General features: G+C 41.0%; 1 protein-coding gene across 1 annotated transcript in view; it reads left to right on the top strand.

The window, feature by feature from the left end:
- scospondin (subcommissural organ spondin) overlaps positions 1-18,499 on the top strand; it is an 852,118-nt gene that overhangs the window by 409,364 nt on the left and 424,255 nt on the right. Inside the window, 3 exon segments of the mRNA XM_034168739.1 lie at positions 5,052-5,197; positions 7,748-7,968; positions 11,796-11,831. Coding sequence (XP_034024630.1) covers positions 5,052-5,197; positions 7,748-7,968; positions 11,796-11,831 — 403 coding nt within the window.

Below are 18,499 nucleotides of genomic sequence, written 5' to 3'. Positions count from 1 at the left end.
AGAGAGTTGTTGGGAACCAAATGGTGAGCAACAAAAAGATGGGGAGTAGAGAGCTTGATGGTGGAGATAAGAGGAGAGACTACAACCAGAAGGATCAGAAGGGAGAGCAAAGGAGCTTCCAGGGCTCGCGAGTGCAGAGACATCGGGGGGCAGGTCTGAGATGTCTGAAGTGTATCTGGAACTCCACAGCAGGCTTGAGACAGCAGTTTGGTGCTTTGGAGGCTGCAGCAAAACTGAAATCTGTGGAGGGAAGTGATGAGGCCATGGCAGAACTGACATATAAGGGATTTTGCCAGGAGGATGCAGAAGAACTAAGCTGTGAGGAACATGGACAGGAGCTTACAGTTGAGCTATGGCATCTGGAAGACACACAGAGGACTGTGACAGAGCAGAGACGTTTAGGAGATGATAAGGCAGCTGATACTGGGCAGGATCAGAACAGGGCAATAAAGTCTGGAGGATGGACCTGGGCAGAAATGTCCAGGGACAGGTGCAGGTGATGACACCGCCACTATACCAAGAACTGATTGTGTCACCACTAACATCAAGGCAGGCTAAGTCTATCAGGGTTCTCCCCAGAAATGTTTAGTATACCGGTGCTGTTGGGAACTATTACAGCACACAGTGCTTCCACTCGGTGTCCTGTCTGACCTGAAGCCCAAAGACAAAAATGAAAATTTTTCTGTACTGTTTCTGGTCTGATTCTGTGCTGAATTGTCGATTAGTTAAATGAATCTAAAATGTGTGTGGTTTGTTGACACACTGTATGTAACAAATGTTCAATTTGAAAGGAAAAAAATAATGTACAGAAAGACAATTTAAAATGTGGGAGATTCCAGACTTTTTTACACTTTTCCCCTGCATAGTTTTCAGTTTGCAAAGTTTGAATTCCCAAGTCAAAATATCACCAGGCTGGGTACATTCACTGTGAAAATCTCACCTTATCCTTGTGATTCAGATTTTGACACCCCTTTATACTGTCAAAAAATGGAAAAACAAAAGGTCCAGCTTTCCTCCCCGAGTCAGCAGGTGCATTTCTGGAAAACGTCTTTTTACTCTGCATTTGTTGGCATTTCTCAGCACGTGATGTACATTTTAGGAAAAGCAGAAACATCAGGCTGACGGATTTTTAATGCAGTAGATAAGAGAATATTTGGAGCGGAATCCTGTAAATCGTCATAAAAGCATCAAATTCAGCAGAAATACTCCTCAGACAATCCTCTTTGAAAAAATGATTGGCCACTTGAATTTTCAGTTGGCGTTCAGGTATAGGTCAATTGAAGAATTACACAGGAGTCAAAATTAAAAGTTGCTCCAATCATATTGAAACCTATGCCACATTACTTGCCTGATCATAAAGATTCCAAAAAGGTATGATTTGGACAGTCTATAACTGAATTCTATGGAGTTATGGGATAAAAACAGCAAGAATGGTGTGACAAAGGTCAGTGTCGGTTTGTACAGGGGTCAAAAGTTAACGTTGCTCCAGTTTTGGTAAAAAGTGATGCAAATTATTAGTTGAGTTAACGGTTTTAAAAAGGAATAGTTTGGACCATGTGTCATCCTTACTTATCACGTTACGGGGTAACATACGAGGTCTGTGAGAAACATATCCGACCTTTTTATTTTATGCAAAAAATATATGGATTTGATTCATATGTTTTTACGTCAGCCAAGCTTGAACCTTCGTGCGCATGCGTGAGTTTTTCCACGCCTGTCGGTTGCGTCATTCGCCTGTGGGCAGGCTTTGAGTGAGCACTGCTCCACCCCTCTCGTCGTTGTTTCATTGCGAAGAAATGGCGGAATGATTTGGGCTTTTTTTCCCATCAGAATTTTTTCAGAAACTGTTAGAGACAGGCAGCTGGAAACCATTCGAAAAATTTATCTGGCTTTCGGTGAAAATTTTACGGGCTTCACAGAGAATAAGGAGTGTTACTGCAGCTTTAAGGACGGCCCACAATGGTGCTCGGCGCGCCGCACTCCGAGCCGCCATCGAGAGGCAGAAACCACCACATCATTTCTAAACGGCTCGCTGTGTGGAGCCAGGACCGCCGTGTGCAATTTCTCTGGTTATCACAAGAGCTGGACATCAGCCATTTTCCGGCAGATTTTACTTTTAACAAGAGATTTTGTCATGGAAAGCCGCACGGAGGCTTCGCGCGTCATGACGGATTCGCTGATGGAGCGAGACAAAGAACACCTCCGTTTCGGAGTGTTAGAGGACAAGTTGGGACATGCCTATCTCGGCTTTCAGTGCTTACCAGTCGAGTGAGTATAATAGAAATTGTGGAGAGCTGAGTTTCTGAAAAAATTCTGATGGAAAAAAAGCCCAAATCATTCCGCCATTTCCTCGCAATGAAACAACGACGAGAGGGGTGAACCAGTGCTCACTCAAAGCCTGCCCACAGGCGAATGACGCAACTGACAGGCGTGGAAAAACTCATGCATGCGCACGAAGGTTCAAGCTTGGCTGACCTAAAAACATATGACTCAAATCCATATATTTTTTGCATAAAATAAAAAGGTCGTATACTTTTCTCACAGACCTCGTATGTCACGTCATAGAATCCAATAGACGTAGACCTTGTTTGACCTTTACTTTGGAGACCAAGACAACACTGTCAAAACAATTACATTTATTAATCCTATTAGCTCAACCAATAATTTGCATCACTTTTTACCAAAATTAGAGCAATTTTAACTTTTGACCCCTGTACAAAATGAAACTGACCTTTGTCACCATTCTTGCTGTTTTTATCCCGTAACTCCATAGAATTCAATCACAGATAGTCCAAACTATATCTTTTTGGAATCTTTATGATCAGGCAAATAATGTGGACTATTTTTCAATATGATTGGAGCATCTTTTAATTTTGACCTCTGTGTAATTCTTCAATTGACCCCTACCTGACCACCAATTGAAAAGTCAAGTGGCCAATTGTTTTTTTCAAAAGAGTTGTGTCTAAGACTCTAAGGAGTATTTCTGCCGAATTTGATGCTTTTATCACCATTTGCATTATTGTTTCAGTTATCTGCTGCACTATTTGGATTCTAACATGTGGTGACGCTGCTGTTTGTGTCGCTGGACACTATTTTAGTCCCACTGTGAGCATGCGCACCGGAGGCATCTCCACGACGTGGTTTCTTTACAGGCTGGACACACAGGTGGATTTTTTTTTTTTACATTGGGAAAAAGTCAGAATATGTTATTTTTAGGAGATAATGGACTTTCTATCTAACCATGAAAGAACTTTGTGAGGAGCTCCACAAAACCGGCTGGCAATCACGCGTGATCCATGCGTGGGGACTCCTTTGGTGGAGCAGAGTTTGTTAATCACAAGTGGATGAATGTTCAGGGTTTTTTTTCTTCTTCTCAGTGGAGCTGGTAGGCTTTATTTGTATTCTACTTTGAGTGTCTGTCTTGACGTGAGACTGTTCTGTAGGGGAGCAGCACGCACCACACTCGCGCAATGTGCACGCACACTAAGTTTTTGCACAGTAGAAAGCGGCTGCGTTTACTGTGACTGCATCAAAATTAACAGTTATCACTTAAAAAAATGAGTCATCATCACACGACATCACACTTATGTAAACTCTGTAATTAATCTTTGGTTCCGCTTTTAACGTTAGCCGCATTCAAGTGCACGCTGAGACAGTTTCCTCTAAGAAACGCTGTCGGAAACACTCGGAAATGTTATGATTTCAATGTGACGTCCTTTAAAACATATAGAAGAATGGAAATAATGCACGCCGCTATCCAGCCCCAAAATCTCGGTGTGTCTTGGTCCCTAAATAATTTCAAATTCCGTTCTGCTGTTTTCTTCATAAAAGCCTCCCTGTTCGCGGTCACAGAGGCTGCATTATCATTCTTAGCCTCTGATCTGATCAATCCCACAGCAGACAGCGTTGATCGAGTCAGTTGTGCACCTGCCTCTGTGACGCTTGGCGCCGGCGTGCCTCCTCCCTAGACGGCCCGGCGATTGTTGCGTCCCTGCCAGGACAAAACAAAAAATACAGACTTTGTGTAAGGCTTGTTTTGTCAAGGTTTGTGTCATCTGGATGTAAACAGAATAAAATAAAGAGAAGTTGTTTATGTGAAATTTCTCGTAAAAGCGGGTTTGCATGCCGTTAGATTCCCACCAAGTCTACCGCTAAAACATCATGAGATGATACTACACTATAGCGGCGCTAGATTTATGACGGTGTGGTGCCGTTGTTCTATTGTCTGGGGAGAACCCTGTCTGTTCTGTGATTGTGGTGGAGAACAGATGGTTTCAGGGCCTTGTTAGAGAACCAACATGGAGGAGTTCATACATTGAAGAGGTTTTTTATGCCTCTTCAAGCCATAAAGAAGTAATTCAGGTAGAAACTACCATTAAAACCCAAGTGATTGGTAGGAAAAAAATAAACAGGGAACCAGTGATCAAAATGTTGGTAAAAGTTGGTAATAGTGCACAAGTTGGTAATAGTATGTAGCAGCTGCACTCTGCGTTGTGTTGTTATGACTCCTCCCGTTCGCTCCCCTTGGACGCAAACTCACGATCCTCGGCATGGAAGTCAGACTCTCTAACCAGAAGGCTAAATAAAACCCAGGGCTCTGGCCTTGTGATCAGAGAATCCTTTTGAGCTGTTGGGAGTGATGTTTACTAACTACATATGCACAGCGACACCTGCTGGCCTCCGTCACAAGTACACTAGTTCAAATTCCTCTTTGTCTTCTTTTGGGTTTTTTTTTTTTGTATCACAATAGATCATTCATCTCCATCACTTTCTGTCCTCTGCATCGTCTGACACACTTGCTTGTCCTTGTAACTACATCTATAAACCTCCTCCTTGACCTTCCTCTTTCCATTCTGCCTGGTGGCTCCATCGTTTAAGTCCTTCTCCTGATATACCCTGCCTCCTCTGAACATGTAATCATAGCACAAGTTTCCACATACGGATTTATGTTTAGTGACACTGAAAATCAAATGGCCCATTTAAATTGTTATTCAAAAGATTTTCCAGTATTTCAAGTGATTGTGATTATTATTATTATTTTTTTTTAACAGGACTGTCCATGTCTTGTTGACAAAGAGTTGTTAGAATCTCTGCAGAGTGTTTCTGTAACACCTGTGTCATCTCTGCAACTCCATAACATCTCCAATGGAGTGGAGCTCCAGTCAGGAGACACACTGCTCCACGATTGTAGCTTCTGGTAAGGAGACAGTATTGTAAATACTTGTAGCTTGTAGCACCCACTTGTTTAAGCAATGTTGAAATGCTGCCACACTTATATCTAAATCTGTCCGGGTACAAGATGTTCAACTGGGTTTCCACTTGTCAGCATCACACATTGTCATAGCATTTACACGAAACATCATAAATGTGTTACATTGCCACTACGACATACCACAAGGTGCAAAGACATCAAGAAGACATCATCATGAGGAGGAAAGGACACCTAAATCTCCGATAAATATACATATCATCATGATAAAATGTGAACAGTGATTATGAACAGTGGGTTTAGTTGAAGAAAAAAAATGTCTGCTGTCACGCTATCTTGACCACATCTTGGTGATTTGTAGGTTTTGTCCTGTGGGTGTGATGGCATGTTGCTGGATCATGGTTGGTTTTGTCTCTCATGTATTATGAAAAAGACATGACTTAGCAAGGTGCTATCAGAAAACAGCCAAGAAATTGACAAGCTGCACCAGTATGCCAGTATGACATGTCCAGATTCTGGACAATTTTTGAACATTTCAAAAAGTGTTGTGGCATGTCGTGGGCTCTTCCATCTCCTGACAATGTATCATGATGTATTATATAATGGCTGAGTGGATCCTTGTCATTTCATTGGTGCTTTGTGTGTCACATGACATGGATTAATTCATCCCATTTGTGTTGCATTGTATTTAGAGTGCGGCTTGGTTCCATTCAGAGTGCAAATTTGGTTCCATACGTTTGGCACCATTGCATTCTACACACGCACGCGCTGCCACGCGCACACACATCCTCGTGCGCGTGTACATATGGGCGCGCATGTACCAGGACGTGTGCGCACACAAAACAAATCCCCTGTGCTACCTGGAGGTTGTGAGCAGGAAGAGAGAAAGAAAAGCTGTACTGATTTCTGACGTGATTTTTTTTTTGCTGCACTGAGGACGTACACAGTCTTTCTTTGGTAGTACATGCACGCACAAGGGCCGACCAGGTTGATTGTGTGTGTGTGCGAGCGGGGGGGACAACGACTCTCCCAAGACATAATTTGATGGAGCTAACTGATGCTGCTAATTCTGACACACACACACACACACACACACACACACACACACACACACACACACACACACACACACACACACACACACACACACACACACAGACCAAATCCACTATGCTGTCTGGAGGCTGTGAGCAGGAAGAGAGAAAGAAAAACTGGACTCATTTCTGACGTGATTTTTTTTTCCGCTGCACTGAGGATGTACACAGTCGACCCAGCTGGTTGCGTGAGTGTGTGCGCACGCGCGGGGGACAATGACACAATGATTTGATTGAGCTAACTGACGCTGCTACACACAAATAAAATCCACTCAGCTGTAAGCCGTCTGGATGCATGAAGACCTGTTCACATGAAACGCTGATGTGATTTTTGGCTGAAATGAGGAACTACACAGTCTTTTTTTTATGGAAGTCTGAAGTCAGTGCACAGCATCACTGGACTACACATTACAATTTGGACTTTAGCAGCAGTGGAACACCAAAATGTAAGTCCCTTTTCTGTTGTTTATAAAATAATAAAATATCAAATGACAAGGATCTATTTTAGCCGTTATATAAAACAAATAATGAATGTTTTTACATTCTTTCAATGGAACAAATATTTAATTTGATGAAAGCTGGAACATACTATTCAACTCGGCTTCACCTCGTTGAATGGTATGTTCCAGCTTTCACCTCATAAAATATTTGTTCCATTGAACTCATAAACATTCATTATTTGTATACCATACCATGGTACTTGACTTCAGCAAGACATCAACTAGGCTGGCCAAATTTAACAGTGTATCACAGGACACATTGTCTTAGACATTGTGAAGGTAGAGTTTTGGCTGTTGGCAGTGAATGGCATCTTATAAAAATATTTATTCCCAAAAGAAGAAATTTATGATTGTACTGGTTTCATGTTTAGTTACAACAAATACCATGCCATTAGGGTGGTCCTTATTTTACAGAGTTTTGAAATTTAATACTCTGACCTCCTAAATAGGATCCAGTTGATGAAAAAACATGCTGTGTAAAATTTTGCTTGTATAAATTAATTTTTCGAGGTAGCTCAAAGCATTGAAATTTTGCTATTTTCTGTTATATAGCCCTATACAATGTAATGGTGCCCCAGTCTATCCTAAACAACATATCAAAAGTGCTGATGAATCCTCCTGGCGCTCACCAAGAAATTCAAAACAGCCTCCACAGGTGACTTTTCAAGCTTTAGTTAGTATAGCGTTATATACCATGAAAATAGCTAAATTTCAATGCTTTTGAGCTCTAAAAATTAATTTATACAAACACAATTTTACACAGCATGTTTTCTCATCAAATGGAAATTATTCAGGGGATTAGAGTATTACATTTCAAAACTTTGCAAAATAAGGACCACCCTACATGCCGTGCAGGTAAAAATTTGGTGCTCTGATTGAGTATCTCACAAACTTGTTGACTCAAATCAACACCACACTGTATCCTCATTTCTGCTGCTGTCTAGTGGCTGTGACCATGGCAGGTGGAACTGTTCACTGGAGCATTGTCCTGTGGATGGCGGTTTGTCACCTTGGGGCCCCTGGAGCACCTGTTCATTGTCCTGTGGAGGACTGGGACTGAAGATTCGTTCAAGGAGCTGCACACAGCCTAATCCTGCACATGGTGGGAGAGACTGCCAAGGTCCACGATTTGAAACGATGTACTGCCAGGCCCCAGACTGCCCAGGTACAAGGGACAGTTGAGGTAGAGAAGGTACTCTGTACTTCACAAACCATTTGTCTAACAAAGGAAAATATGCCAGCTATTACAGTGAGATAACAACTGTATAGCTTAAGGCTTTTGACATTGACCATGTGGCTATTTTGTATTTTAAAGTTGCATTGATGATATATTGGAAATCAAACACTCAGTTTGAACTTGAACAGATACTGCTGACTGTATCTATAAGATGAAATGCATTGAGATTCTTCAACGATTGGCTCATTTGATATTTCCTTTGGCGAGTTTTTGAACAGATATACTAAATGAAGTGGCCAGTGATTGTACAACTCCAATTCCAATGAAGCTGGGACATTGTGTAAATTGTAAATAAAAACAGAATACAGTGATTTTCAAATCCTCTTCAACCTATATTCAATTGAAAACACCACAAAGACAAGATATTTAGTGTTCAAACTGATAAACTTGATTGTTTTTGTGCAAATATTTGCTCATTTTGAAATGGATGCCTGCAACAGGTTTCAAAAAAGCTGGGACAGTGGTATGTTTACCACTGTGTTACATCACCTTTCCTTCTAACAACACTCGATAAGCATTTGGGAACTGAGGACAATAATTGTGGTGGCTTTGTAGGTAGAATTATTTTCCATTCTTGCTTGATGTACAACTTCAGTTGTTCAGCAGTCCAGGGTCTCCGTTGTCGTATTTTATGCTTCATAATGCGCCACACATTTTCAATGGGTGACAGGTCTGGACTGCAGGCTGGCCAGTCTAGTACCCGCATTCTTTTACTACGAAGCCACGGTGTTGTAACATGTGCAGAATGTGGCTTGGCATTGTCTTGTTGAAATAAGCAGGGACGTCCCTGAAAAATGTACCTTTCAGCATTGATGATGCCATCACAGATGTGTAAGTTGTCCATGCCATGGGCACTAACACCCCCTTACCATCACAGATGCTGGTGTAACGAAATTATATGCCTCGCAACGGAGGACCAAAATAAAATATGTAATGAATATTTGCTAAGTCGTCCACATGGGCGCACCAGAATGCATGTAAAGAAATTAAATAAATTTAATTATTTGCAATGAATGGAACCTCACATAGGCACCAATGTAATGTAGTGAAAGTATTGTTAAACTCCCAAATTGAATTAGATTGGCCTAGACCTCTTTTAATGGGACACCAAAATAATTAACAATTTTAGGGTTTAATAATTATTTAATTAGGATCAATCTTATCTTCGGGGGCACCACCTATTCAAACCATAGGTACTTTAATTTAAACATTCATTAGTTTATCAATCTCAATTTAATTAATCAGTCTCTATTTAATTAATCAGTCTCGGGTCTGAAAGTCTGAATTCTATGATACGACTGACCAAAGGTTTCCTTCTGAACACAAAATAAACCACAGCAGAAATATCTACAATTTATTTACAACTTATACAAGAAATGAATAGTTTACTGGCATTTTTGTGGACAGTGATTAAATAAGTTCATTTATGGACATAATTCTTACTCACAAGACGTTGAAAGAGAGAGAGAGATAAAGTTTAAAGACTTTAAGTAAATAAATCTGATTAGAATTTAGTGATGAAATTTGAAGCCAATTAATTTTAAGAAAATTATTAAACAAATGTGAATATGTTTAAAAAGAAAAAGAAGCCACTTTATATCCATTGACAACAAAACCATTTTTCTGGAACCTTTAACTGGGTCACTTAGCTGATCCATTGAAGAGGTGGTTCGGCTGACCCGTCTGTCCGTCGTTGATGTAGGCTCTACAGCGTGCTCACTTGGGTCAGGGGTTAATTCAGTGGTCTCCCTGGGTGATCCCAAAGGCTCGTGTCAGCTGGCTTTACTGACAGGATGGCTGCTTGCAGTCGGGTCGTCAACTCGTTGGACCCCAGAGGTGGAAGGCGTTTGTTGAAAATGGTTTCTGGTAGCTTTTAAAAACTTTGTTGGAGCCAGATTAAAAGTCTTTGTGAATTTAGAAAAAAGTAAAACTTTAAAAGTGTTGGAAAATTACACAAAAAGGAAAGTCGCCTTTCTGTCAATTCGCCGTTATTTTGAAAAGTTCCGATCGGAAGTTCTTGTAGCGCATGGCCTCGATTCTCTTAATACATTGTCTTAAAACTTTGAAAGACTTGACGCACCTTAAAGCATCAGGTTAAAATTCTCATAAAGCAATGAATTAATGCCACGTGGTAGCTTTAGGTTAGCTTAGCATGGGGCCTTGTTGACCCAAAAATAAAAGTTAAGTGTTTAAGAGAAGAGAAAAGGGAAGGCAGGCACTCCAAGAGAGGGAGACGAGAGAGTTGAAGAGAGATTGAAGAGCGAGAAAAGGATGAGAGAGCCTCTGTTCTAACTTTTTAAAGGGGACTGATGTCACTAAACTCCACCCATTCAGGGTGTGTAATCTCACAGAAATCTTCATGTGTTCAGAAGGGCAGACAAAAATGATTCAACTATTTAAACACATTAACTATTTTGGCATACTATTTGTTCTAAGACACTCGAATGGATACACATTATTAATTGTCACTTAAACACATCCTTTGGATAAACAGAATACTTCACCATCAACATATTGATAATGCAGAAAGATCACACTTAAACACACATCAGTTACAAGGAACACATGTCAATAAAATGGAATACATGCAAAGCATTTGCTTGAATAATCAATACAAACAACATTAGAAGTTTTTATATATGAATAAAAGAATACTGATGCATTTTTTATTTAAGCAAAGGTCTTTCTTTTCACTTAGACCTAAAGACAATAGCTTGTTGTCAAGACTCAAAGTTTTATGACCAGGTCTTATCTTGGAAGGGATCTTCCTGCAGTCTTGAAAGGTTCTGGCCTTGGTGTGAGGCCATAAAAGATTGGCTCTTCGGGCCTGGGGAAGTTCAGATTTTGACGTGAAGCCATTACAATGTCATGTAATTCATAGTGACCAAAATCTAAGCAATAAAGCAAACAAGAGCTCCTTTGAAGAACTCTGAGTTACAGTTCTGTTTTTGCTGTGAGCCATGGTGTTGAGGCCCAAATGGGGGGTCTCCAAGAGCTTATCTACAGATCTCCAGATGGCACAGGAATTTCTCAACTGGGAGTGAAAACACAGTCTCTGTCCGCAGTTCCAAACCTCAGGTTTTTGTTGAGACAGCATTAATGTATTTATTTATTTAGGGCGAATCGAGGCCATCCGCTACACTGGCTTTTGAACTTTGCGCTGGTAACAATCTGGATGGTCTTTTTCCTCTTTTGTCCGGACCACAGCACACTTTTCTACTTTGCATCTGTCTATTTCAAATGAACTCGGGCTCAGAGAAGGCGGCGTTTACTGGATGTTATTGGTGTATGGCTTTTGCTTTGCATGGTCAAGTTTTAATTGAATGTTGAGAAACATTGTTCTTAAGCTGTTGGACTGTTTTTTCACGCAGTTGTTCACAAAGTGGTGATCCTTTGCTTGTGAACGGCTGAGCCTTTTGGGAATGCTCCTTTTATACCCAGTTATGACACTCACCTGTTTCCAATTAACCTGTTCACCTGCGGAATGTTCCATACAGGTGTTCTTTGAGTATTCATCAACTTCCCAGTCGTTTGTTGCCCCTGTCCCAGCTTTTTTGAAACGTGTTGCAGGCATCCATTTCAAAGTGAGCAAATATTTGCACAAAAACAAAGAAGTCAGAAGATTTGCAAATCATTGTATTCTATTTTAAATTTACATTTCACACAGCGTCCCAGCTGCATTGAAATTGGGGTTGTAGTTCCAGATCTTTGGATGATTAATTGCTGAGTGTTTACTTTTTCTGTGTTTTTGGCAGCAATTGTTGGCCCTACAGAAGAACCCACCACACCAGGTGAATTCTCCCTTTATACAAAGCTTTCCACTGACTATTATACATACTCTGAACAAAAATATAAATGCAGCATTTTTGTTTTTGCTCCCATTTTTCATGAGCTGAACTCAAACATCTAAAACATTTTCTATATCCCCAAAAGACCTACGTATTTCTAAATGGTAAATGGACTGCATTTATATAGCGCTTTTCCATCTGTATCAGACGCTCAAAGCACTTTACAATTATGCCTCACATTCACCCCGATGTCAGAGTGCTGCCATACAAGGCGCTCACTACACACCGGGAGCAATAGGGGATTAAAGGCCTTGCCCAAGGGCCCTTAGTGATTATTCAGTCAGGTGGAGATTTGAACCCATGATCTTCTGGACTCAAGCCCAACACCTTAACCACCACGGCAGTTACATTCTGGCTTTATGCACAAGATTGCATCATAGCTCTGTGACTACTGACTGCGAGTATCTGTAGCTTTTTTGTTGACAATAATAATTTTCATAAAATAGTTGGTGTGGTTAAATGGGATGCTCTGTGGGACAGCTTGAAAATTCACAGAATCCCCAAGAAGTTCTTAAATATCATAAATGACCCAAACACAGGTGCTGTGACTGCTGGTGCAATGTGGGGGCAGATTCTCTGGCTTTTTACTAGAGAATTCTGTCATTCTTCAGGAATGTGTTGCTGTTGCTACTGTGTTCAGTAGTTTGGTAGGATTGTGCAGACCAGCGACTTTGGTATCTTGGTCGGTGTGGAAAGGCTGACTGGCCAGAACTTTGCAAATGATGCTGTCATTTGTCACCAGTCGGCCTCTACTGGTGGTTGGCTCTCACTGCGGTATTGTATCACTTCCTGTTCCGGAGCACAGCGGTGTTTTGCTGTATCTGTTAGCTGTTTAATCTGCGCAGTTAGATTGATCTAGATAACGATTTGTTTCACAGTGTAATCTTCACGTGCCTTAACTAAAGCACTCCCTTTGCTGAATCACCTCTAAATTATTTACACATTATTCACTTTGTGTGTTTTTAGGAATCTGCTAGCTTAGCGCAGCTACTAGCTCTTAGCCGGTTTAGCATGGCGGCTTCTCCTGTCTCTCCGGCATTTTTCTGCTCTTGGTGTGAAATGTTTAGTTATTCCTTGGCCTCCTTTAGCAGTAATGGTACTTGTAATAAGTGTAGCTTATTCGTAGCTTTGGAGGCCAGGCTGGGCGAATTGGAGACTCGGCTCCGCACCGTGGAAAATTCTACAGCTAGCCAGGCCCCTGTAGTCGGTGCGGACCAAGGTAGCTTAGCCGCCGTTAGTTTCCTTCCAGCAGATCCCGAGCAGCCGGGAAAGCAGGCCGACTGGGTGACTGTGAGGAGGAAGCGTAGCCCTAAACAGAAGCCCCGTGTACACCACCAACCCATTCACATTTCTAACCGTTTTTCCCCACTCGACGACACACCCGCCGAGGATCAAACTCTGGTTATTGGCGACTCTGTTTTGAGAAATGTGAAGTTAGCGACACCAGCAACCATAGTCAATTGTCTTCCGGGGGCCAGAGCAGGCGACAATGAAGGAAATTTGAAACTGCTGGCTAAGGCTAAGCGTAAATTTGATAAGATTGTAATTCACGTCGGCAGTAATGACACCCGGTTACGCCAATCGGAGGTCAATAAAATTAACATTGAATCGGTGTGTAACTTTGCAAAAACAATGTCAGACTCTCTAGTTTTCTCTGGGCCCCTCCCCAATCGGACTGGGAGTGACATGTGTAGCCGCATGTTCTTCCTGAATTGCTGGCTGTCTGAGTGGTGTCCAAAAAATGAGGTGGGCTTCATAGATAATTGGCAAACCTGGTCTTGTTAGGAGAGACGGCATCCATCCCACTTTGGATGGAGCAGCTCTCATTTCTAGAAATCTGGCCAATTTTCTTAAATCCTCCAAACCGTGACTATCCAGGGTTGGGACCAGGAAGCAGAGTTGTAGTCTTACACACCTCTCTGCAGCTTCTCTCCCCCTGCCATCCCCCCAATACCCCATCCCCGTAGAGACGGTGCCTGCTCCCAGACCACCAATAACCAGCAAAAATCTATTTAAGCATAAAAAGAAAAAAGAAAAAATAATATAGCACCTTCAACTGCACCACAGACTAAAACAGTTAAATGTGGTCTATTAAACATTAGGTCTCTCTCTTCTAAGTCCCTGTTAGTAAATGATATAATAATTGATCAACATATTGATTTATTCTGCCTTACAGAAACCTGGTTACATCAGGATGAATATGTTAGTTTAAATGAGTCAACACCCCCGAGTCACACTAACTGCCAGAACGCTCGTAGCACGGGCCGAGGCGGAGGATTAGCAGCAATCTTCCATTCCAGCTTATTAATTAATCCAAAACCCAGACAGAGCTTTAATTCATTTGAAAGCTTGACTCTTAGTCTTGTCCATCCAAATTGGAAGTCCTAAAAACCAGTTTTATTTGTTATTATCTATTGTCCACCTGGTCGTTACTGTGAGTTTCTCTGTGAATTTTCAGACCTTTTGTCTGACTTAGTGCTTAGCTCAGATAAGATAATTATAGTGGGCGATTTTAACATCCACACAGATGCTGAGAATGACAGCCTCAACACTGCATTTAATCTATTATTAGACTCAATTGGCTTTGCTCAAAATGTAAATGAGTCCACCCACCACTTTAATCATATCTTAGATCTTGTTCTGACTTATGGTATGGAAATTGAAGACTTAACAGTATTCCCTGAAAACTCCCTTCTGTCTGATCATTTCTTAATAACATTTACATTTACTCTGATGGACTACCCAGCAGTGGGGAATAAGTTTCATTACACTAGAAGTCTTTCAGAAAGTGCTGTAACTAGGTTTAAGGATATGATTCCTTCTTTATGTTCTCTAATGCCATATACCAACACAGTGCAGAGTAGCTACCTAAACTCTGTGAGTGAGATAGAGTATCTCATCAATAGTTTTACATCCTCATTGAAGACAACTTTGGATGCTGTAGCTCCTCTGAAAAAGAGAGCCTTAAATCAGAAGTGCCTGACTCCGTGGTATAACTCACAAACTCGCAGCTTAAAGCAGATAACCCGTAAGTTGGAGAGGAAATGGCGTCTCACTAATTTAGAAGATCTTCACTTAGCCTGGAAAAAGAGTCTGTTGCTCTATAAAAAAAGCCCTCCATAAAGCTAGGACATCTTACTACTCATCACTAATTGAAGAAAATAAGAACAACCCCAGGTTTCTTTTCAGCACTGTAGCCAGGCTGACAAAGAGTCAGAGCTCTATTGAGCCGAGTATTCCTTTAACTTTAACTAGTAATGACTTCATGACTTTCTTTGCTAATAAAATTCTAACTATTAGAGAAAAAATTACTCATAACCATCCCAAAGACATATCGTTATCTTTGGCTGCTTTCAGTGATGCCGGTATTTGGTTAGACTCTTTCTCTCTGATTGTTCTCTGATTTTCATTAGTTACTTCCTCCAAACCATCAACATGTCTATTAGACCCCATTCCTACCAGGCTGCTCAAGGAAGCCCTACCATTAATTAATGCTTCGATCTTAAATATGATCAATCTATCTTTATTAGTTGGCTATGTACCACAGGCTTTTAAGGTGGCAGTAATTAAACCATTACTTAAAAAACCATCACTTGACCCAGCTATCTTAGCTAATTATAGGCCAATCTCCAACCTTCCTTTTCTCTCAAAAATTCTTGAAAGGGTAGTTGTAAAACAGCTAACTGATCATCTGCAGAGGAATGGTCTATTTGAAGAGTTTCAGTCAGGTTTTAGAATCCATCATAGTACAGAAACAGCATTAGTGAAGGTTACAAATGATCTTCTTATGGCCTCAGAGAGTGGACTCATCTCTGTGCTTGTTCTGTTAGACCTCAGTGCTGCTTTTGATACTGTTGACCATAAAATTTTATTACAGAGATTAGAGCATGCCATAGGTATTAAAGGCACTGCGCTGCAGTGGTTTGAATCATATTTATCTAATAGATTACAATTTGTTCATGTAAATGGGAAATCTTCTTCACAGACTAAGGTTAATTATGGAGTTCCACAATGTTCTGTGCTAGGACCAATTTTATTCACTTTATACATGTTTCCCTTAGGCAGTATTATTAGACAGCATTGCTTAAATTTTCATTGTTACGCAGATGATACCCAGCTTTATCTATCCATGAAGCCAGAGGACACACACCAATTAGCTAAACTGCAGGATTGTCTTACAGACATAAAGGCATGGATGACCTCTAATTTCCTGCTTTTAAACTCAGATAAAACTGAAGTTATTGTACTTGGCCCCACAAATCTTAGAAACATGGTGTCTAACCAGATCCTTACTCTGGATGGCATTACCCTGACCTCTAGTAATAGTGTGAGAAATCTTGGAGCCATTTTTGATCAGGATATGTCATTCAATGCGCATATTAAACAAATATGTAGGACTGCTTTTTTGCATTTGCGCAATATCTCTAAAATTAGAAAGGTCTTGTCTCAGAGTGATGCTGAAAAACTAATTCATGCATTTATTTCCTCTAGGCTGGACTATTGTAATTCATTATTATCAGGTTGTCCTAAAAGTTCCCTGAAAAGCCTTCAGTTAATTAAAAATGCTGCAGCTAGAGTACTGACAGGGACTAGAAGGAGAGAGCATATCTCACCCATATTGGCCTCTCTTCATTGGGTTCCTGTTAATTCTAGAATAGAATTTAAAATTCTTCTTCTTACTTATAAGGTTTTGAATAATCAGGTCCCATCTTATCTTAGGGACCTCATAGTACCATATAACCCCACTAGAGCGCTTCGCTCTCAGACTGCAGGCTTACTTGTAGTTCCTAGGGTTTGTAAGAGTAGAATGGGAGGCAGAGCCTTCAGCTTTCAGGCTCCTCTCCTCTGGAACCAGCTCCCAATTCGGATCAGGGAGACAGACACCCTCTCTACGTTTAAGATTAGGCTTAAAACTTTCCTTTTTGCTAAAGCTTATAGTTAGGGCTGGATCAGGTGACCCTGAACCATCCCTTAGTTATGCTGCTATAGACTTAGACTGCTGGGGGGTTCCCATGATGCACTGAGTGTTTCTTTCCCTTTTTGCTCTGTATGCACCACTCTGTATTTAATCATTAGTGGTTGATCTCTGCTCTCTTCCACAGCATGTCTTTTTCCTGGTTCTCTCCCTCAGCCCCAACCAGTCCCAGCAGAAGACTGCCCCTCCCTGAGCCTGGTTCTGCTGGAGGTTTCTTCCTGTTAAAAGGGAGTTTTTCCTTCCCACTGTCGCCAAGTGCTTGCTCACAGGGGGTCGTTTTGACCGTTGGGATTTTTCTGTAATTATTGTATGGCCTTGCCTTACAATATAAAGCGCCTTGGGGCAGCTGTTTGTTGTGATTTGGTGCTATATAAATAAAGTTGATTTGATTTGATTTGATCTTTGCAGAGCCGGGAAAAAACAAAGAAACAAAAAAGAAAAAGAAAAAAACAGCACAATGGAAGCTGAGTGATGAGTCTGAGTCTGTTTTCCAGGGGAATGACTAAGACACAGGCTTTCAACACCCTCCTGGACTCGGCTATCAGAAATGTGTCTGCATTCAGCATTGTTGAATGTACAGACGTTCACTTCACTTGGTAGTGACAGTCATGTGGTGCATATCTGTGGGCATAATCCAGCATGCAGGTGTCTCAGTGTTGAGCACTCCAATGACTGGATAAGGCCAAGGGGCCATCCATATTTCACCTTGCTGCAGCTGGTCGGGATGTAATAGTTGTCTGCCAGGGTGGTTGCCACACAGTACCCAGGGCAATTCCATGGTGTGGTGGATGCGGCGACATGTGATAATGCATGTTCCCCAAGAGAATTCCTGAAATACTTCAAGCTTAAAAAGATTCTGAACTTAGAAAAATATGGCCGTTATTTTTACATTGGGGCTGTGATTCATCATAATGATGATTTAAAGCTGTCTGTCAACAAAGCTTAATTGTTGGCCCTACAGAAGGTCATCCTTGCCAGTGGCTTAGTGGTTGCAGCGATGCCACACAAAAAGGTCGTGGGATCACTTCCCGACTAGGGATGGGTATTGATATGATTTTATTGATATCAATACCATTATCGATTCCGCTTATCGATCCGATTCCTTATCGATTATCGTTACCTCTTGTGAATTTTCTGTGTACTAAAAGTAGGCTTTACAGGTTTTCTATGTGAACAACATTTTATTGATTCTTAAAGTAAATAAATGTGAAATTGGTCACTGGATCCTTAAACTCTGGACATAAATAAACTCTACATGGTGGATCCTTGATCTCTGGACATAAATAGAAATAAACAAAATCTGTAGTTTTTGACAAAAACATTTCCTTTCAGGCATTATTGGCATAAATGTCTTTCCATACATCTGAGCTGAGCTCTTACAGCTGCTGTGCTTCACGTCAGGATGTAATTCTTAAAGAATGCAGGACATTTAATTTTTGCGAGGAAAAAAACGTTTTAGTCGATTGTAGTTTATTGTCTGTATTAAGTGTTTGGCAAGAGGTGTCATTTTATTTAAAGCAGCAATTCGTTTTGAAGTTATTAATTCTGACCGGACTCTGTCCCGGCAGAGAGCCGCGCAGCATTTGGAGCTGTGCCAACGGAACGGAGGACAATTCTCATTTCTTGACAGCAACAA

Source organism: Thalassophryne amazonica, chromosome 1 (genome assembly GCF_902500255.1).
Source record: "Thalassophryne amazonica chromosome 1, fThaAma1.1, whole genome shotgun sequence".
NCBI lineage: Eukaryota > Metazoa > Chordata > Actinopteri > Batrachoidiformes > Batrachoididae > Thalassophryne > Thalassophryne amazonica.
The sequence above is the reverse complement of the archived record's forward strand: the minus strand, read 5'-3'. Positions and strand labels throughout refer to the sequence as shown.